Source organism: Scleropages formosus, chromosome 18 (assembly GCF_900964775.1).
Source record: "Scleropages formosus chromosome 18, fSclFor1.1, whole genome shotgun sequence".
In the NCBI taxonomy this organism is placed as follows: Eukaryota; Metazoa; Chordata; class Actinopteri; order Osteoglossiformes; family Osteoglossidae; genus Scleropages; species Scleropages formosus.
Window position 1 is genome coordinate 13268426 of NC_041823.1, and position 20014 is coordinate 13288439.

General features: G+C 39.6%; 1 protein-coding gene across 1 annotated transcript; it reads right to left on the minus strand.

The window, feature by feature from the left end:
- On the minus strand, positions 1–13958 carry ica1 (islet cell autoantigen 1). The gene is made up of 14 exons (XM_018740551.2): positions 13786–13958; positions 10825–10853; positions 10525–10696; positions 9722–9794; positions 9291–9414; positions 8144–8342; positions 7231–7356; positions 6988–7086; positions 5324–5436; positions 4737–4786; positions 4478–4552; positions 3157–3426; positions 1917–2006; positions 1–1477 (listed from the first exon to the last, which is right to left on the minus strand). Exons 2-14 carry the CDS (start codon positions 10839–10841, stop codon positions 1356–1358), a joined length of 1530 nt encoding a protein of 509 aa, XP_018596067.2. The 5' UTR covers positions 10842–10853; positions 13786–13958; the 3' UTR covers positions 1–1355.
- Positions 13959–20014: the final 6056 nt, after the last annotated feature.

The following is a 20014-nucleotide window of genomic DNA, read 5'->3' on the forward strand; positions in this document are numbered from 1 at the left end:
TGCTTTTATAACCGTTTTAATATAAACAAACTACAGATCAATTACTGTTCTACACAACAATTTTTGTAGGGAACATGTATGTTGAATTAATAACATTTGTCAGTCTAGTGATTGTTGATCAACTAGACAGAAAATTTATTCACTGAACACCCTGACCTGACTTGAGAATTTGTAGAAACTAAGCTCCGATAAACCTCCTCATTTCATCTGCTTTTTCACACTAGGACATACTGGACTATCAAGACCAACAATGTTCTGGCATCAGGGAAAAAGTCTTATCATACAAATACAATTTCAATATAGTCTTTTTTTTTTTTTTTTTAGAAATGTGGTATACTTTGTACTGACTGTCCTTTAAGTACGGTATCAACATTCAACAGCTGCATGTCAAATTTAAAAATTAAAAAGAAAGAAAAAACAGTTGGAGATTATTCATGAGTTCACTTGTAATCAGAGTGAGCTGAGTGGGCAATTTGTGCAGTAAAATCTAAACACCTGTTATGGATATATCTGGCACAACTATTCTGAAGCTTTTTACAAGTCTTACAAATATTAGAAATTATATTGAAACATTTAGCATGCATGTACTCTGAGGCAGAAACAAATATGCGTTACTGGTATAAATATCAGGCACCATCTCCCTTGTAATTTTGAATTAAACTGTGTAGAACTAAACTCTACAGGACAGAATAAACACAAACAGAAACCGTTTGCAGTGGCTTTAGTTTCAAATCACACACCATGGAAAACATTAAATGTAATAAAAGCAATATTATTGCAGCTGCACAGAACAAAGAGTAAGATCCATCTTCTAAATTGTTAACTATATCATTGTGTTAAATCATTTGCCTTTTTGATTTAAGGTATTTCACAAAGGGTTAATATTCTGATTTTTCTGATTTCTTCCCTGACTAGACTCAAATATTACTAATAGGCTGTCTGAAAACAGCAACTGTCTCCTTTGTACTGTACATATTGCACAACAGAAATATATTAATTATAGATAAAAATACAAACATGAAGCCTTGGTTTGATCTTTTAGTTGTGCCAAGAAAACCATTGCTGTGACATTGCTGTTAAAGTAGAAAAGGTGACCTGTGACAACTGGTGTACATATTTATGTAAATGAATGGCATTCACATGGTTGTAAAATACAGTAAACCATTACTTTGGGTGAAACAAGGCAACACTGTATTTGGAAACTGCTTAATTGCCTTTGGACTTATCCATACCTTTCTTTCTCTGGCAGTACTTAACACGAACAGCGTTTAAAGCGTCTGCATTCGATGCCTTCAGTTGGTAGGAAACGTCACAATGCAGAACTCTGCAGCACAACTGTGGAACTTTCAGACTGGTCATGCGTTCAGAAGCTCGTGCTCCTTGTCTGTCTTTCCAATGGCATCTGGGTTAGAGAGCGGGTCCAGGTCGGCAAACAGGTTGTACCAGGTGGAGAGGTCTTTGGATGACTCCAGGGTTGCTGGGTAATTTGGAACAGAGGCAAGCTTATCATTTGAGTTCTGTTTGGCTCCTTTGACCTTTCTATGGCTCTACAGCACTGTATCAGCGATGGCTACAACTATCTCAACAAGCTCAGTGTTCCGTGGTATCAGTGCACCAAATTTAAAGCCTCTCAAACACAGGCTAGTCTGCTCATGTGAAGAAGTTAGAAGAGTTATTTGTAGCTAGAAGTGACCTGACACCGAATGTACCAGAACTTTCTACAGTGATAAGCAATGAGGACATAACTAATGACTAACAAGCCAATCCATAGGTGTGAAGCAGACAACAAGACTCAGAAAGCATGAGAACCACATCTTCCACATTATAGTCTATCAGAATTAAGTAGGAACATTTAGGGGATAACTGTCCTCAGAGCTCAAGTCCATCCACCAGACCGCTGTTAGAGCCAAGTTTACCTTTGGATGACGGTTGATTGGCACTAGGACAAGCTTCTGCTGACTGCTCAGCTCCTTGAGGGCTCGCCTGAGGAATACTCAAGGCCCAGTCTGGAATTGAGACCAACATCAAGATGTCTACTTTCATACATACAGTAATGTAACCATTTCATTATTTGCATTCCCACAAACAAAAATACTCCTGTTCCTTATACCTTGAAATAATTATTTGCATATTTAATATGCAATGTCAATTTTTGTTTCCCAACCTAAAAAATTTGACTTACAGTTTTTATTAGGGAGAAGCTGAAATTGAAGAAAGGTTTTAATATTTTCCATTCTAGAACACTGGCACTTTGGGATAAAATACACTGATAACAAAGCCTGTTATGAGGTAGCGAAATGACTTACAGATCATTAACTTTGAACAGACTGATATTTTTTCGTTGTTTTGCAATCACGCCGTCAAAAACACATTTCTTATGCAGCCCGCAAACAGCTAACAGCTGTGAAATGATGTCAAAATAAGAGCACTACTTATGAAACGGCTCAATCAGATGTAATTAAGAGCCAAGTTAAAACCAGCATCTGCATGAGGTCCCTTTCACTGGGGTAAACTGAACTGACCAGATGTGGCAGTGTGGTTCAGCATTCAAACACGAGCAATCACCATGTTTACTTTGTGCAGAACATGAAATATACCATTTCCCTAGTGTGACGGGATGTGGCGTCTCTTTTCCCACATGGCTAGACTTCCTGTCATGATTCTTGGTTTCCTGAACGATAGTGCATGTTTATGAAGACAATGAGAAGAAATGACTCACTATATGAATTAGTACAGCTGCACTATCATTTTAAATGGATCCATGTATCTCCTGTGACTGGGAGTTTGTGGGAGGGCAGCAGAGTACTTAGAGCCACTTTGCAATCAAAGGACTTGGGTTCAAGTTGCCACCCTTGAGAAATGAACTTTACCTGAATTTGTCCAGTAAAAACTACCCACATGTAGAAATTTGTAAACAATTCTTAGTAACTTGTTAGGTACATAAAACATAACAATGTAAGTCCTTTTTGAGAAAATTACCAGGTCAATGGACCCCGAAAGCTAGAATCCATCTGCAAAATAGGAATGGAATGGAATGTATCTGAGGTGTATCTTGTCTGAGAAAATAATATCTAGTGAAAATATGAATGCTATTGCTGTAGGACCCCACAACAAATGCATTTAGTTCTAGTCTGTTACATACCAGAAAGAACCTACCGTTGAAAGAGGACTGGAGACTATTCATGTTCTGGTCCAGGAGCTGGGAGGGCAGGAAGCAGGAAGTGGACTCCTCCTCCTGTGGTGCTCCCACCTGGCCCATTTTACTAGTGTTGCATGGAGACTCTTCCTCCCCGAACACCTCTCTCCATTCCTTGGAGAAGTCGCTTTCATCTAGAGAGGAGCTGCTCAGGATCTCATTGAGAAGTGCTGTCTCATCCCTCTCCCCGCTGTCCTGCTCCAGGAAGAGTGAGAGCAGTTCCGTGTTCCCTGGAAACAACAATGAACCCTTGGTTTAAAGGTGACCAAACTCTTTAAACCCACAGAGTGCAGAGTTGTGGATAGAAAACTGTACAGCGCCTTAGGGGTGCAGATCAAATTCTTTGTGAAGCGCTTACTAATGAAAAGTAATGCAAGCGTTCCTTTCAATAAATCATGCATTCAAAAACACACATATATAAATACTTGAATAAGTTATGATACATCTCATTGAGAAATACCAAAACTGAATTTTATGTCCGAGTTCATAAGAAGAACATTTCTAATTTTCGGGATTACATATTTAATTCTAATCCCCATATTCTTTTGGCACCAACAGCTCCATATGTGTTTCTCTCTGCCTCCGAAGACTCTGTGATTAGCCGAGTTCCTGTAACCCAAGCTCAAATTATCCTCCTGATTACAGCTCCCAACAACAATTAGACAGACGTGTTCTTTAATTACACAGCAATTAATGGAAACAAAAGCAACATCAAAACCAAGGGGTTCAATTCAACTGCGGTTGCCATGACGCATCCCGTACAGGACCAGAAGCAGTCTGTGCAAATTGAACAATGCGACGGTAACATAAAACACCAGGCTCTCCAGGAGACAGATGGTCTTGTTTGTGGGCTAGTGGGGCTGACGCAACACCGCGGATCACAGCGCTCTGCACATCTTTCCACACACTTGAGATGCACAAACATCGTTTTCATTCACAAAGTTAACAAATTGCTCATGCTTCTCATACTTATTTTATGTTTCACAGGCAACACTTTTTACCCATTTGAATAGCTTTGCATATTGACCGTACAATTTCTCTTTACACACATTTCTCAACAATGCAGCAACAGGGTACCTACAGGGGCTCAAACAGCTAACCTTCAGGTTAAAAGTCAGTGCCCTTAGCCAGTATGCATTCTGCAGTCCTTGCTCTATTTGTCAGCAGCTACTGATGCTACGCCAAACCGTGAACCGCTCTGCTGTTGCGACTCCACCCCTTCCTCACAGAAAGGTTTAGTGCCCCGAGACAGAAAACACAGGAAAGATACTGTAACAGTACCTTCGCTTTGCTTTTCACTGGGGCTTTCATCCTTAAAGAAGCCACGATCCATAGTGTCCTGAGCAGGAGATTCATCTGGGGGGAGGAAAGATTACCCATCTTATTCATCGGATGACATGATTTTTTTTAAAAAAAAAAAAAAAAAAAAAAAAAAACTTCAAAAAAGAGGATCATAGTTAAAAAACTGACAAAGGGGATTGTAAGGTGATTAAGCCGTACATTAATTTAAGAATAATAACTGAAGAAAAAAGTCCATTACCTGTCTGACTCGAATCTCTGTTGCGATTCTGATCATCGATTGAAACAAGCCTGTGAGTTAGACGCATGTAACAACAGCACTATTATATGGAACACTTGATGCATACATTAAAATTTACATAATGTGAAACTGAATAAATTAGTGACCAATAGCTAGTCACATGATAGAGCCACAATTCATGGAACATGAAAGGTCAAAATCTCCTTTCCCAGCCTGTTAAAACTGCCCATCTCTTCACCTATCTGTACATTTTGCTCTATCATGACACATTTCCATAATACACAACATACCATGGGTGACAAAAGCACCAAAAAAAGAACCATTTCATTCTTCATCTGGAGATCAGACATTTTCTTCAACACACTATATTCGTCTTTGAAAAGGTCATTTCTAACACTGTTAATCACCATAATGACAAAAGTAAGATACCAGATAAGTAACTAAGCAAGCAAGTAGGCACGCAAGCAGACAAGTGTCCAGTTTAGTCAGTTTGTGTTTTATCCTTACTTCACTAACTTAGCTCAGTTTCCAGTCTGAAAATTCATGAACATTCTAGTCAAGACACAGGGACAAGCAGCTGAACTTACTCATCATTCATCTCTGCTAGTTTTGTTTCATCTTCCTGCTTCCCCTTTACTTTCTTCTTACCCTTTTTCTTTGTGTCTTGATCCAGAAGTTTATTTATGGGGTCTTGTAAGGTCTGAAAACCACAGCAATGAACTTATCATTCCTGCATTTGTTTCTCTTTCCAGTTTCAACATAAAAGCATATTAACTGTGTCCTGTATGTATTAGTGGTTCAAAGAATAACAAGGAAGTACAGAGTGCAGGACAGTATAACCCCAGCCCAAGATGCTGATCCATCACAGGATAATCTCTCTCTCACACACACACACAAAAAAAAATTCAGAGTCACCAATTCACCTGAAACATGTCTTTGGACAATGGGATTAAACCCAAGTGAATATGGGGAGAACGTGCAAACTCAGCATGTACTGATTCAAACCCACAGCTCAGCGGCTGCTGGACCAACTTACATGATTAATAGCACATGAATGCATATTTTGCTAAAGTGAAGGCAAAAGGTGGTGCTTTCAGGAACCAAAAAGGTCTCTTTATGAGACCAAATAAATACTATTAGAGGAACTACACAAGCTGTATAATAGATTCAAACGGTATTATACTGTAACACATCAGCTGGGATAAAAAGAAACACCATGTCAGACGGAGTAGAGGCACAGATAGGGGAGAATAAACCAAAATCAGTGAGTGACTGACTGAAAATTTCTTGGAAGAAAGTTGTGACTCCTAAACAGATGGATTGCACAGAGCCCTTTCATGCAGCTGCTGGGATGCAATAAAATAGGACACAGTGACACATGATTGTACTCAGTTAAACTACACACATGTGTGTCAGGTCAACAAGGCATCTCCCAATAGCACAGAACTAATTTGCTCATTAGAACCATATAATTTGAATCCTAAAATGTCTCAAAGAGTCTATTCAGAAACTAAACGAGGAGCCCATACTGTATAACACATACTTCCGTTGCAAACCGGTTTCAGGCCTGCCACTGACAAACGGTATGGGGCAGAGAGCAGTTAAATTTATTTGCACTCATCTTATGTCACCATGACAGCAGAATAAATCTTCCTGGACAGGCAGCTAAAATAATAAACAGGCACAGCAATGTAAACGTTGCAACAGTATCATTGTAAGGTCACAAAAACTTTCCTGTCTTTATATGAGGGACAGGAGAGACACTGTGCATTCATGAATGCATGAAACAGAACTATTTATCCCAGAGGAAAATTCACTTTTGTTGCAGCAGAATACAATGTACAGTGCTGAGTGAAAGTATGTGAACCCTATAATGATGATCAATATTTTTTTTTACAAAATATTAAAATAAAAACTTATAGGATTGAAGTCTTAAGCTTATAAAATAAATGATTTACACACCCGATTCTACTTACTTGGTTTTACCAGCACAACTTGGGGTTCACTTATCTCACACCTGCACTACTTCTGTGTTTCTACTAGAATAAATCAAGCATATAAAACCAACATATGGAATTAGTCATTACATGTCTATTATTTCAGATGAGAAAGACTGCTTCTCATTAAATAACCATTTTATGATAAAACTAAGGGATACAAGGGGTTCACATACTTTCAAGCAACACCGTACATTTGTACAGCACAAACATGGATGTACAAATGTAAATGGGTTACATGTGAGATGCTTCACCTTGAGCGTTGTGAACTCATAAGGCTGGTAGCCTTTAAAGCTCTCATGTATGGCTGCCATGGTGTGAGAAGTCTTCTCCCAGAAGTGGAGCAGAGTCGTCTGCAGTCGGGGAACGGGGAAAAGCCGAGGCATATTCCTTAACAGCGCATTCAAAATGCTGTAAGAAAATTTCTGTAGCACCCTGTTATCTAAACTCTGAATAAGGCAGTATGATTACGTTTGCTCTGCTCATGTGTACTACACCTGGTAAGTTGTCAGGACATGGGACAGAAGGTTGCATCGGCTCGCGCCCAGTAAATCCACTTTTTGACAGACATCGTTCTTCAGCTTGTCAAAGCCTGTTTTAGTGAGACGCACTTGTGCTTGGACCTGAAAAATAAAATTAAAAGAGATTTCTTATTAAGTAAAAACTAAGCGTCTGCACCATTTCAATACACAGATGGTTTCAGTGCCACTGGGAAGGAAAGAAACAGACGTTTAACAAAAAGCACAACGACAAGTTTAAAGTTCTATAATTGCAAATTCTAGCCACTGTCAATAACTGCTACTACACTGCCATTATTTTATTATTTTTTCAGTGAAAAAGTATACTTGGACTATAAACTGTGAACAACCATTTTATGGTTACCTGAGATAGTAAATCAATTGGACATACCATATTCTGCAAAGACAGACTCACAAATACAGGTTTCATACGCTACAGGTGATGGCCTCTATAACAAGCTGAAAACCTAGTATTCTTCAAAAATAACAATCTAAGACAATTTAGCGCCATCTAGTGACAGAGACACAACGTTGACGTGTTTAATCCTCTTCCAAATGTAACGTTAACGTTAATTAACATACAGTCAACGCATACATACATACATGTAAGGAAACTTGAACTCGAACAGAATTCTGGGAATTGGCTTAAATTTTTAGAAGCCTACACTATATTGGTTTCCATTTGTGAATAAATCCAGTTATCATAACTGCCACAGTGCTCGTCTTCGTTTAAAAAGGTCAATTGTTTCATATAATCACAATACTACGCTAACAAAATCATTAATACTTCAAAGCTCAAGCTACAATTTTTGGTCCTTTTCTTGTAAATAAGGTATTAAGATGCAAAACTGAGAGAGGCCCGACCATATGGACAAGGTGAAAGGGAGCGTACTTTGCGGAACTTCTCCATCTGCTTATACGTGTCAGGATCCAACTCCTGGGATACGTCCTTCATCCAGAGCAGGGCTCCACGGTATTCAGTCCTGGCCTGCTCCATGCGGTTCACCGTGAGCCAGGTGTCTGAGATGGCCCGGTAGCGGAAGGTCTCCACCTCCTGGTAGAGCCGGCACAAGGGGCTGCGGAGGGCTAACCTTGAGGAGCGCGGGGGGCCGGAGGGCGCAAAACAAATTCAAAACGTTTCAGTTGAACAGGCTTTGAAAGAGCACTTTGAGATCAATCAGTCCTGAAGTAGGGCCTATCTAAAGGTCCCCTGAAAGGTACTTCATCTGAATTACCCCAGTAAAAATATCCAGCTATACAGCACAAATGATTACAAGTTATGAGAGATGCTTGGGGGGGAAAAGCATGTTCCAAAGGAACACAGTAATATTAATCCCTAAAAAGAACTTGTAATATTCCCTTTTGGGAGTAATAATCATATAAAATCTGCACTTATACAGTCAGCAAATAATATGCTCCAAAAGAACCTTTTCAGCCTTTTATTACTGCATAGTTACCCAGGAACAACCCTCTCCGGAATAGCAGCAGGGCAGCACAAAAGCGAGCCAGAGTACAGAAATATCATTAATAACTACCCAGCTTTACTTTGTTGGCAGTAAGAGTACATAATAAACATATAACTACATATTTAAGAAAAAACATTTACAACATAGTAAGTGCTTTACAGGTGTCTCCTATGATAATGTTTCTGATCAGTTTTACTTATATTATCAAACAGACTCATGAATAATTCACAACTTTTAAAATATTCAAAAGAGGCTGTTTGCCCTGAACAATGCTTCTCTCAGGTGCTCTGTTCAGCTGGATGTGTGGGGACTGGCACTGCTACTATATCACTGGCCGTTTGTCCTTATCACACCGCAAGAGGAGTGGCTTTCTAACAAGGACATTAAAGCACGAGGGATAACAGATTCTAACGGTATCAAATAATACGATACGTGAGCAGGTTTGCTCTGAGCTGCAAGAGCCTCGGGTAAAAATTTAAAAGGGTACATTACAAAATGTCGGCCTCTTGGGTTTTCTGCAGAACGCTGAGCGCACGCTAGCGATGCAGAGACTGGTTTGATCCTCGGACTGACCTTTGCTGTGAAGAGAAGCAGAGAGCCTTTCCCGTGGCTTGCATGATCTTTCCTGCCCGAGTTCTGTCCTGGGAGCCCTGGGAGCGGAGAAAACGGCCCAATTCGTTCTCCTCCTGTGACAGAACTGGGAAGGGACGAAGAGAGGAATCAGCACACCAGTATGCCCGGTTCACACAAAACAAAGGTATGAACTATGAACAGAACACAATGAGCTCAGGGCTGCTACTGCAGTACTTGCTACACTCCCAGTTACGCAGATCAACTGGAAAATCTAAGATCGGTACCGACTTGGGTAAAGAAATAAATAGTGACACCGACATTGGCAATTTTACTCAAATCTGTAAAATTTGTTCAGTTCAAGTATGTCGATGAAGTGAGACTACAATTGAGAGTAAGGAGCTTCCGGAGTGAACCGAGCAGAGGACACTTACAGCAGATCCGTCTCTGGTAATGCTCAATCACTTTCAGCAGCTCCATGCACGTCCTCTGAATCGAGTGGAACACCTGACAGAAGAACACAAATATGCTTCGGACACACTGGTCTCACCCCCAGGCGCCATTCTCACCCAAAACAAAGTCAGTGTGTAAGACTACAGCAAAAAGTACTTAATTTTCATCTTCCATTGTGTGAGAGAAAGTATGATATATAAAACTTTAAATCTATAAATACAAAACTGAAGCAACAAAAGGCCTTACAGTTTTTTGTACAAATGTCATTTTAATTTCTATAAATGATCTGAAGCATTTAAAATTAGTTACCCATTAGTCATTAACTTAACAATGAGTCACCCATTTAGGCAGCAGGATATGCTTAATCCATGAACAGGGTAGGTACCAATAATCACAAACCGGTTACTGTATAAAAACCTTCAGGTTTCAGTGACAACCAACTAGGACAATATCTGCTGTCCCTACTACACCTCCTGTTGCCCCTCACAAGTCTATATTTTGTTGTTCTATTGTTAATTTTAGCACCATTTCTGCATCTCCTGAAATTCCATGAGTCCAAATTAATAAGAGTTATACTCTGTGTTTTAGCAGTATGAGTACAGAGAGTGAAGAAACTAATGACCTAGTGACCTGATGCCTGGAAGCCCAGCTTTGGTGCCACTCCTGCCATGTGACCATCGTCACAAAAACCCCTCTTCTGACATTTTTCTCTCATAGTAGTGTCATGCAGTTAACGCTGTTGCAGAGGGTACAGAAGGGACGGTGGGGTGCCAGAGATACCCACCTCAAGCTTGGCATCCAGGTCAGCATCGGACGCCACCACATGTTCGTCCTCCTTCTTGCCTGTAACCTTGATGAGTGTCTGCTTGGTCTTCCAGTACCTCTGTTGGAACTTGTTCACCACGGAGGAGTCCTGGCTTTGCACAAAGCGGTCGTAGTATTCCCGCGAGTACCCACTGCAGAGACATAGGTGACACGACATGTTGGGCGTGTTTCCTTTGATGACACCGTGCACATCCTCAACCAGGCATCAGAATAAAACTGCCACTGAAAGTCTGTCTCAACGCAGAGAAATTACACTTACTAGTTCCAGCCCTCCATGTTTCATATGACCTGAAAGACAAAAGTGCAGCTTGTCTGTAAATTGACAATTTAGAAATAGTCTATATTTAAAAAAGGAGTATAGGTTCATATTTATATCTCCTCATCAATCAATCAGTGATTTCGATTAAAGATAAGAATAATGTTATGTAAACCACAATGTGTATAACTAGAACAATGTACTTTTACTGCACAGCACTACTAGATACACATTTTCTGATTTCCTTCCTATTTAACCATTTAGTCAAATAACAAACCAACATACAGGGAGAATTTGCTGCAGTTTGTGAAGTTTCGCATTACAATTCAGCTACAGTTTAATTTATGTTTTCAGCACACAAGGACTAAACTTTGAATACCACCTCCCTCAGTTATATTTATTCTGCTGCCTCTTTTGAAAGAAAGAAAAAAAAACACCCTAGACTTTGATTTCACACAGTCACTGATGCACAGAAACACTGACAAATTCAGACAGGTTGCGAACATAATAAATATTTCCATACTGTTGATATTTATTTATTTATTTTTTTAAAGTTGAAACCTTTGTTCAAGGCAACTTTCAGTGTCAGGATTGTACAATACACTCAGCCTTCATGTAACTAAAGTGACCCATACAATGAAAAATTGTTGCAATTACCTATTTTTTTATACAACAGGATTATTCAGTACAACTGCATTTTACCCATTATGTGGTAATTTTACTTCAACAAAGAGTGGAAAAAAAATTGCCACAAGAACGCCAGCTGCCTTTGCTCTCCTGTTATTTCCGCCAGTGGCAGGTTTTTAATAGGAGCAACTAAGTTCCAGTTCAGGCCGGTTGCTGCACAGCTTTCAGGCTACTGACTACTTCAGACTACTACAAAAAAAAAACACTCAATGACAGAAAGAATAATAAAATGTACAGGCTATTAAAATGATTAATAAAAGAAAGCTGGCTGTCTGTACTATTTATTTCAATAAGTACTTTTAAGAGAAAAAAATTACTCTGTAGGCAGTGCAGTTGCTGTACAGCTTTAAGGCTGTCCTGTGAACTGGTACGAGCACAACTCAATAAAAGCAAAGTTAAAGTAACTTTTTTTGTGATGAGTGTATATTGGTGTTTTCAATAGTATGGGGAAATGATCATGTGATGACAAAGAAAGATGAATCGCTATCAGTAACAAAAAAAAAAGTAGAAAAGCAACAATATTGACCTGTTGCAAATGTAAGAAATTGACATATGGTTCGCAGTAGAATATGCCTAGGTGAATATGCAAATGTTAAGAAAAGCAGAAGATGAAAAAACTCATCAGGCCTGCTTGAATTATATACATGATTCAGATCGTGCACAAAACACGATCTGAGACAACAGTGTAATCCTCACACTCAAGAAACATACTGTTTACAGCCTTCTGCTCCACCACACCGGAAACATGACATTATTTGCCCAGATCTCAGGTGATCTCAGCATACCGCGGGTGATGGACGATCACCTTCTGCGTCTGCATTTGCCAAAAATTCAGAAACTCGCCGGATAAAATTAACTGACAAACTTAAATAAGAATCCTAAACACATTAATGTATCATATTTACCTTGAAAAAATGTTGTTTTTGACATTTTGGATAACACACCTACAGGTATACATGTCCATGCTGTATATTAGTGTGTTACACACAGACATTTAAACAAACAAAACGCTGGACGCACCTCATATCATCCTATGAGTGATGCTCTGCACAGTGCATTTAAAGTACCCCTCCATCTGGGAATCTTCCCTTGTTTTTGCTCATGAACTCTAACAGTTTATAACTAGTGCAGAAACAGTTTATAATCTGTACATACACAGTATCCAGTACCAGTCAAATGTCTGAGTAGACTCTTTGGAGACTACCTTTTTCAACAGCTAGAAATGTTTTATGAAAACCTGGTCAGTAGCATCAGTTGTCCTTCTTCTCCATATAGTTCTTGCCCAGCTATAAGGTGTGTTTTGAGTTGTTATCATGCTAAAAAATGCTCAGTTAGCTGTAATCTTGATGGTACAACATGAATTTGAAGTAGGCAGTGATAGCCATGCTAGTTGAGACTGCCTTGAACTTGGTCAAGGTCACCAACTCTGTCACTTGCAAAGCCTCCCCCCATCATCCCACAACATTACACTGCCACCTCCATGCTGGACAGTGGGAAACAAAGTCACAACTCATGTTCTCACACTGGTTAGCTCTACATCAAATTTCTACTCGTTGTCCAAAAGGCCGACTTCCACTCCTTAGACATGGAGCTTCTTTGTTTTATGACCAATGCAAGTCTGCTTTCAAACAGGTGCACTCAAACTTTTGGCTGGCACTGTGTACATTTAGTACACAACTAATAAATGATCAGCAAGCAGTGTATTATAACCAGTAAAAATGCAGTGCAAATCCAGTGGATATGACCAGTATGTACTGTAGGTAGGAAATATATTAAGCAAATAAGAAGCCTTTAGCCAGTATATGTATGGAGTATGTAGGCAGTACATGACTGATGCCTATAACTTAACTATGTATGAGTATATAAACACAGTATATCATTCATTGTGTATCTAAAACACGACCTTACTTATAAATACTAAATAAAATATTATCTAGTGATTCAGCTGGGCAGTACATCACGAGTGACAAGCAGAGAGTATAAGCAGTGTATCTAGTGTACGAACACAGTGTACATGCAGTACAGTGTGTAAAATAAGCAGTGTACGACTGTAGTGTGAATATATGTGAGGCAGATTATACGTAATTTAAAATATCGGATACGATAATATCCCCCGCCGCGCGGCCAAGCCAAGGCTCGTAGTACCACACCAAAATAAACAGGACACATTTTTTTTCCCGGTTCCTGCAGCAGAAAGGGGAAAAAAAAGGCGCTGCCCGTATTCTCTGCGAGCGGGGGGGGAAAAAAAAAAGGGTTAGAAACAAAGCAAAAACTCACTGCGTCGCCTTCGCCCCTCCGCTCGGAAAGACGTTATAACGAGCCTTCGAGCGCGCGCTCCATTCCGGCCCAGCTCGTTCCACAGCGCGAGCTCTGGACATCAGCGGCCGGTGAGTCGCTGACGTCATGCGCGCACCCGGCCGAGCGCGTCACCGTGGAGAACAGGCTGGGTGCGCCGTGCCGCGCCGCGCACGTGGGCTCTGAGCAAACACCGCGAGCAAACACGCGCACGGTCTCCCTCTCTCTCTCTTTGCTGGGCAAACAAGGTCAAATGGCATATTTCAGAACTCCAGTGACACCCGCACTATTTCATTTTGCACTAAAAATGTAGCCAATGAATAATATTTTTTTCTGTTTCTTTAAGTGGGGTTATATAGGAGAGAGTGATTCTCAGAGAGTGTCAAGGTGGGCCTTGGTGCCATACAGCGTGACTCATGCTCCTGCAGTCTATGTATATTTAATCTTTTATACACCCTTCACTTTGTGCCAGGGACTCCGGTGATTGTCGTGAAGAACGTGCAGGATGGCCTTGCAGAGACCTTCAAGTAGCGCATGCTTCTTTCTGATACCGCCTTTAATGATCCAAAATGCTCACCTGGAATCTATACAGTAAATATCAATTTTCCCCCAAGCAAAACGTTTCAAACTGTACACTGGATATTCTGCTGGAGTGGCTCAGGCCTGCCGTGACCCTGCGTACGGAATCTCAAGGTCTTTTCACACTGCAACTGCAACACGCAACTGCCGCTGCATTCAGACCCATGTCCTTGAGTTTATAAAATTAGCTTTTTATCTAAACCCTGTTTTTTGGTACTGTTAGCTTTGTGAATCAAGTCTGTTCATGGCTGCTGTACTTATTATAGTCATTCCAGCACCATCTATTTGTATTGCATATGATTTATGCTGCTTTATTCTAAAGCACTTAACTCTTTATGCTTGTAAAGACATAATAACAAAATATATCAATATAATAAAATCTGTGAACTGATATGGCCTGAAGTGCCTGATAGATAATATATAAATATCTATTTATTTACTATATATATAATATATTGTAAATAAATAAATTATATATTATCTATCATTATCATCTTTGTTATATATTATATATCATCTATATTATATAAATAAATAAATATATTAGAATAAAATACACACACACACACACACACACACACACTTTCTGAACCGCTTGTCCCATACAGGGTCGCGGGGAACCGGAGCCTACCCGACAACTCAGGGCATAGGGGACACACCCAGGACGGGACGCCAGTCCTCTGCAAGGCACCCCAAGCGGGACTCGAACCCCACACCCACCAGAGAGCAGGACCCAGGCCAACCCACTGCACCACCATGCCCCCAGAATAAAATATAATCTAATGTAATATATATATAATATACATGTAGTTGTCTGAAAATGTATTAATACATGCAATATTTAAAATATATTTGTTAGACAGAATACATGAAGTAGCATGAATTAAAGATTGATCAAAAGGGGACAACTTTAGATCCAGTTTTTCCTCCATCTCATTGACTGTATTAAATGGTTCATATAAATCTTAAATGTTTAACATGTGATTTAATAAAAAAATAACTATACTGTGTTGTTAACATTACATTGCTCTCTACAATCTATATAAAGGCAAAAATTTGTAGAAAATTTAAATAATGGAGTTTATCCTACTAAAAAAAGGAGATAATCTATATTCTCCTTTAAATGACACATTTACAAAGTAAGGTATAGTATTTGACGAATTTCTCCTGATGGGTGCTTTTATCTAAAGCAATTGAGGGAAGGCATTTAGTTTAGCTCAATTTTCAGAATCATAATTCAAAGGAAGTGTGAGAAAATGAACATTATGGCAGAACGAGGACTAAAGAACAGTGTTTTTAGTGACACCTACTGGAGAACATAGTATTGCACACTGTTCAATGTGTAAAAATAGAGGCAGACAGTTAAAAACTGTTAAATTCCAAGAAAATTGCACGAGGCTGCAGCAGGATGCATACTAGAGTTTGCTGACAGAAGGTACTGAAATATTACAGGGATAAATAAATATCATATTGAGATAGGTATTAAAGAGTGACGATAAAAAAAGTGTGTAAATAAATACAAGATAGCGCAGTACTGACAGTTCAATACCCCTCAGGCTGCAAGAGGTCAGTACTGCTCCTCCAGGGAGAGGACTCATTACAGAGTCTAATGACCGATGGCTGGAATGACCTCAAACAGTATACCTTGGAGAAGTGTAACTGGACCAGTCTGTTGCTGAAGATGCTTGTCTATTTGGCCATGGTGCTGTGCAGAGGGTTACGCTCACTGTCCCTAAGAGATAGGAGTCCATCTCTGTACATCGTCCAGCCTAACTGGGACCTGAAATTTTAAAGATTATCCCAAAATCCATAGAGAAAAAAAGCTTAAACAATGGTATTTCATTATAAACTTGTCACTAAAAATTCATACTAGCCAATGTCATTAGTAAATTAGGAGATTCAAGAGAAGCGTTTCAAAGCCTACCACTGCATTTCCATTTGTATATAATGAAACATTACATTTATTCATCTAGCAGACACTTTTCTCCAAAGCAATGTACTTCTCTGAGAAAGTTACACAATGAGTGCATTACATCAACAGAAGGATGGATTTGGATGCAGACATGTGGTTCTAGAGTACAGTCAATTTGTCACATTCCACCACGTGAAGCAGTATATACTACACAAGTAGCTGCATAAAGGTTTACCCATTATTCAAACATTTTCTCATCAAAAAGTAATTAAACATTAACATTTACACATGAGCACATAAAAGCATGTAAGATTTCTTGTTTTTGAATTATATAAAATTTCTTAAACCATCCAGCAGCATGTCATAAAATTCCCAGTATTATGCAGGTTTTTGCTTTCAAAAAGGGATAGTATTAGTACACTGTCAGAAAAGCTCCCTTTAATATTACAGCTACACAGAAAGCAGAGTTCAAAAAGCAGGGCATTCTTCATATTTTCAGTACATATCACATCTGTATTTCCCCCCTTCTTGATAGTTTTCAGTCTGGATTCAAGATCAGCCTTTTCACAGAGACTCTTCTCCTTGCAGTGTGAAAAGCTCTCCAGTCAGCTAGAGCGGCCTCCCTTACTTCACGCCTCATTCTACTTGACCTCGGAAAAATTTGACACCGTCAGTCGCCAGATCCCACTTTCCTTTCTACAGCAGCTTGAAGTCAAAGGATCAGCACTGGAATGGTTTGAGACCTTTCAGGTAGGTTTCACCAGGTAGTGTGGCAGGGCTCTCTGTCTCTTTCCACTGGTGTTCCTCAGGGCTCAGTACTGGGTCCACTCCTTTTCTCCATCTAGACTGCTTCCCTTGGCTCTGTCATTGTCTCTTCCAAATGCAGACCTTCTTCTAGATTCCTTAAACTCCCCTCTGTCTGGTCTTTTGGGCTCTGCCATCAAGCCTCTCCAACTGGTCCAGAATGCTGTATTACAAATTGTGTTTGACCTGCCAAACAGTTTCTTCTCTTCTCTTCTCTTCTCTTCTCTTCTCTTCTCTTCTCTTCTCTTCTCTTCTCTTCTCCATTGGCTTCTTGTGGCTGCCTGTATCAAATTCAAGACTAGTTATGGCCTACAGAATGGTCAAAGGATCTGCACCCAAATACCTGCAAAACCTGATCACCTGCTACACTCCAGCAAGTGCACTGCGCTCCTTCACCTCTGGCCTCCTGCTTGTCCCACTCAAGAGAAGACCGTAGGTTCTCAGTTTTGTCTGTGTGTGTGGAATAGGCTCCTTCTCTCCCTCAAGTTTTTTATTCCTTATAAATTCAGTGTATAGCTACTTGTGTGATGCAAAACAACAAAAACAGTGTTATTCATTTAGCTGACGGGAAGAGCGGTAAGACTGTAGTAGCAGATGTAAAAACTACTACACTTCATTTCCATACCTTAAAGTCCTGCGTTGATGACATTTTACCGATAGATGGCAGCATAACAACACTAAAGATTAAAGCACAGAAAAGCAAAGGCCGTGTGAAAAAAGGGGAATCGTTTGTCACTCTTTGGCTATGTCTCAAGTTATTCTCTAGGGATTTGCATCAGCCTCAATTCTTTATTTTAATCTCGTTTTTATAACAATCCTCAGTACTATATATATAACAAAGGTTACATATCTTAATTACTTAGAAATCTCTTTAAGGAGTGAATAATCCATTTTTCTGTATGAATTTTTTTTTTTTGCTTTGGTCTTGGTCCTTTGGCCCCTTTAGTAGAATAATGTTTTTATTTTAACTTTGCTCATTATGTCCTGTCCAACAGCACAGCTGGATAGCTCACACACGCAAATACACATTGTCTGAAACCACTTGTCCCGTACAGGGGTTGAGGGAACAGGAGCCGGAGCCTAACCCGGCAACACCAGGGCGTAGGGCTGGAGGTGGGAGGACACACCCAGGATGGGACACCAGTCCATCACAAGGCACCCCAAGCAGGACTTGAACCCCATACCCACTGGAGAGCAGGACCCAGTCAAACCCATTGCACCACTGCACCCTCTCCCCACAAATATATATATATATATATATATATATATATATTAGGTAGCATTCAAGGAAACACCTACTAAAAATTTTTACCACACCTGATTTTAAAAATCTTTCTCATTGAAAATCTGTCCATACACATTTAACATGTTGTATTCAAACTATAAAAACCTACATAAGGCAGCTTTCCCCTACTTTCATTGTGCTGAATCGTGTAAATACCTTCAGAAAATATGTGTCAGTGACTTTTGTGGAACTCCAGCAGTTTTTTAGGTACTGTATTTTGGACAGGAACACAGCTGATGTGACACTTTCCTACGTGTCAGCACATCTGAAACCTTTTGTGAAGCCCAGGAATCCTCTCCACACATCTCACTGTCCTCCCCTTTGGCTTATGTATTATTCATTTCACTTTGAAAGAAACACCTAGAAAACAACACTCTGACAAAATAACAAATTGCCTATTGTTTCACTGTTTTTTCTTCCCTTAATAGATAATTAATTTTATGGTAATTAAGCTTTATCAGATGCAATCCAGACATAGCCATGACATTTTTTCCCCATGAACGGGGAAAGATGGAACGCCTGCATGCTATTTTAGACCAAGATACTTGTCTGTTTGTGCTATTTGACAGAACCCCAAAGCCCATAACAAATGGTTTGGGTCAATTCTGCTTGACATCATCAGCAAGAATGCCAGGGGAAAGACGTCATCTGCAGCTCATGCCCAACCATTTGGTCCACTGTTTCTGTCTGCTTTTTGGATTCACGGCTGAGAAGAAGTCATCATGTTTTACTGAAACGCAGCTCAAGGGTGATTTTTCAAAGATGAAAAGATACAGCTATACAGAGGACTGAGCCCTCTTTTACATTTTTTCATTTAGTTGGTGCTTTTCTGTTAAGATACCTATAATTATTTACCCATTCATATATATATACAGCTGGGTCATTTTTTTTACTCTAGTAACTTAAGGGAAGTACCTTGCTTGAGTGTACTACAGCTGGAGTTGGGATTCAACCTCTGGTTCCCAAGACAGCAGCTCTAACCCCTATGCTACCAGCTTCTTTTAGGTTCATGACAGAAATTAACCTGCCTAACCTAAAATTAATTAAAATGTTGCTTCTATGCCAATTTTTAAAGTATCTGTAAACTTCAAATATTGACTTCTTACGTGTGCCAAATATTTGTTGTCTTATTAACTTATTTAGACAATCAGGGAGTTTATTCAAGGTACATGATAAAAAGGTAGTCCACACAAATGGATGAACAGTTCAAAGACAGCCAAAGATGTTATAAAAGCATGGATATTCAAGTTGGAACAGAAGGGGAATTTAGAACCTGTGGAAACTGCATGCTACTAAAAAGAAGTGTGGATATACTGAGTTGATGCAAATTGTATACGCAGGGCAGGACTCTAGGTATAACATGGGCTCATGAAGCTAAGAAAGTTTCTTTTAAAACTTGAAGGGTCTTGAAACTCAAAGATAATTATTTGCAAATGAGCACAATATGTACGTAACATAAATTGGACGAATAAATGCTGTGTAAATGAAATGTTAAAATCAAGAAACTATTAAATAAGGACTGAGCCAAAGACTGTATGTGTGAAACCAAAAAATAGAACATAGAACTCGGAAAGTGAGCTGTTCATGCCAAAGTAGTGGAAAAGTCTGTACATGCCTGACCGCCCCCCCCC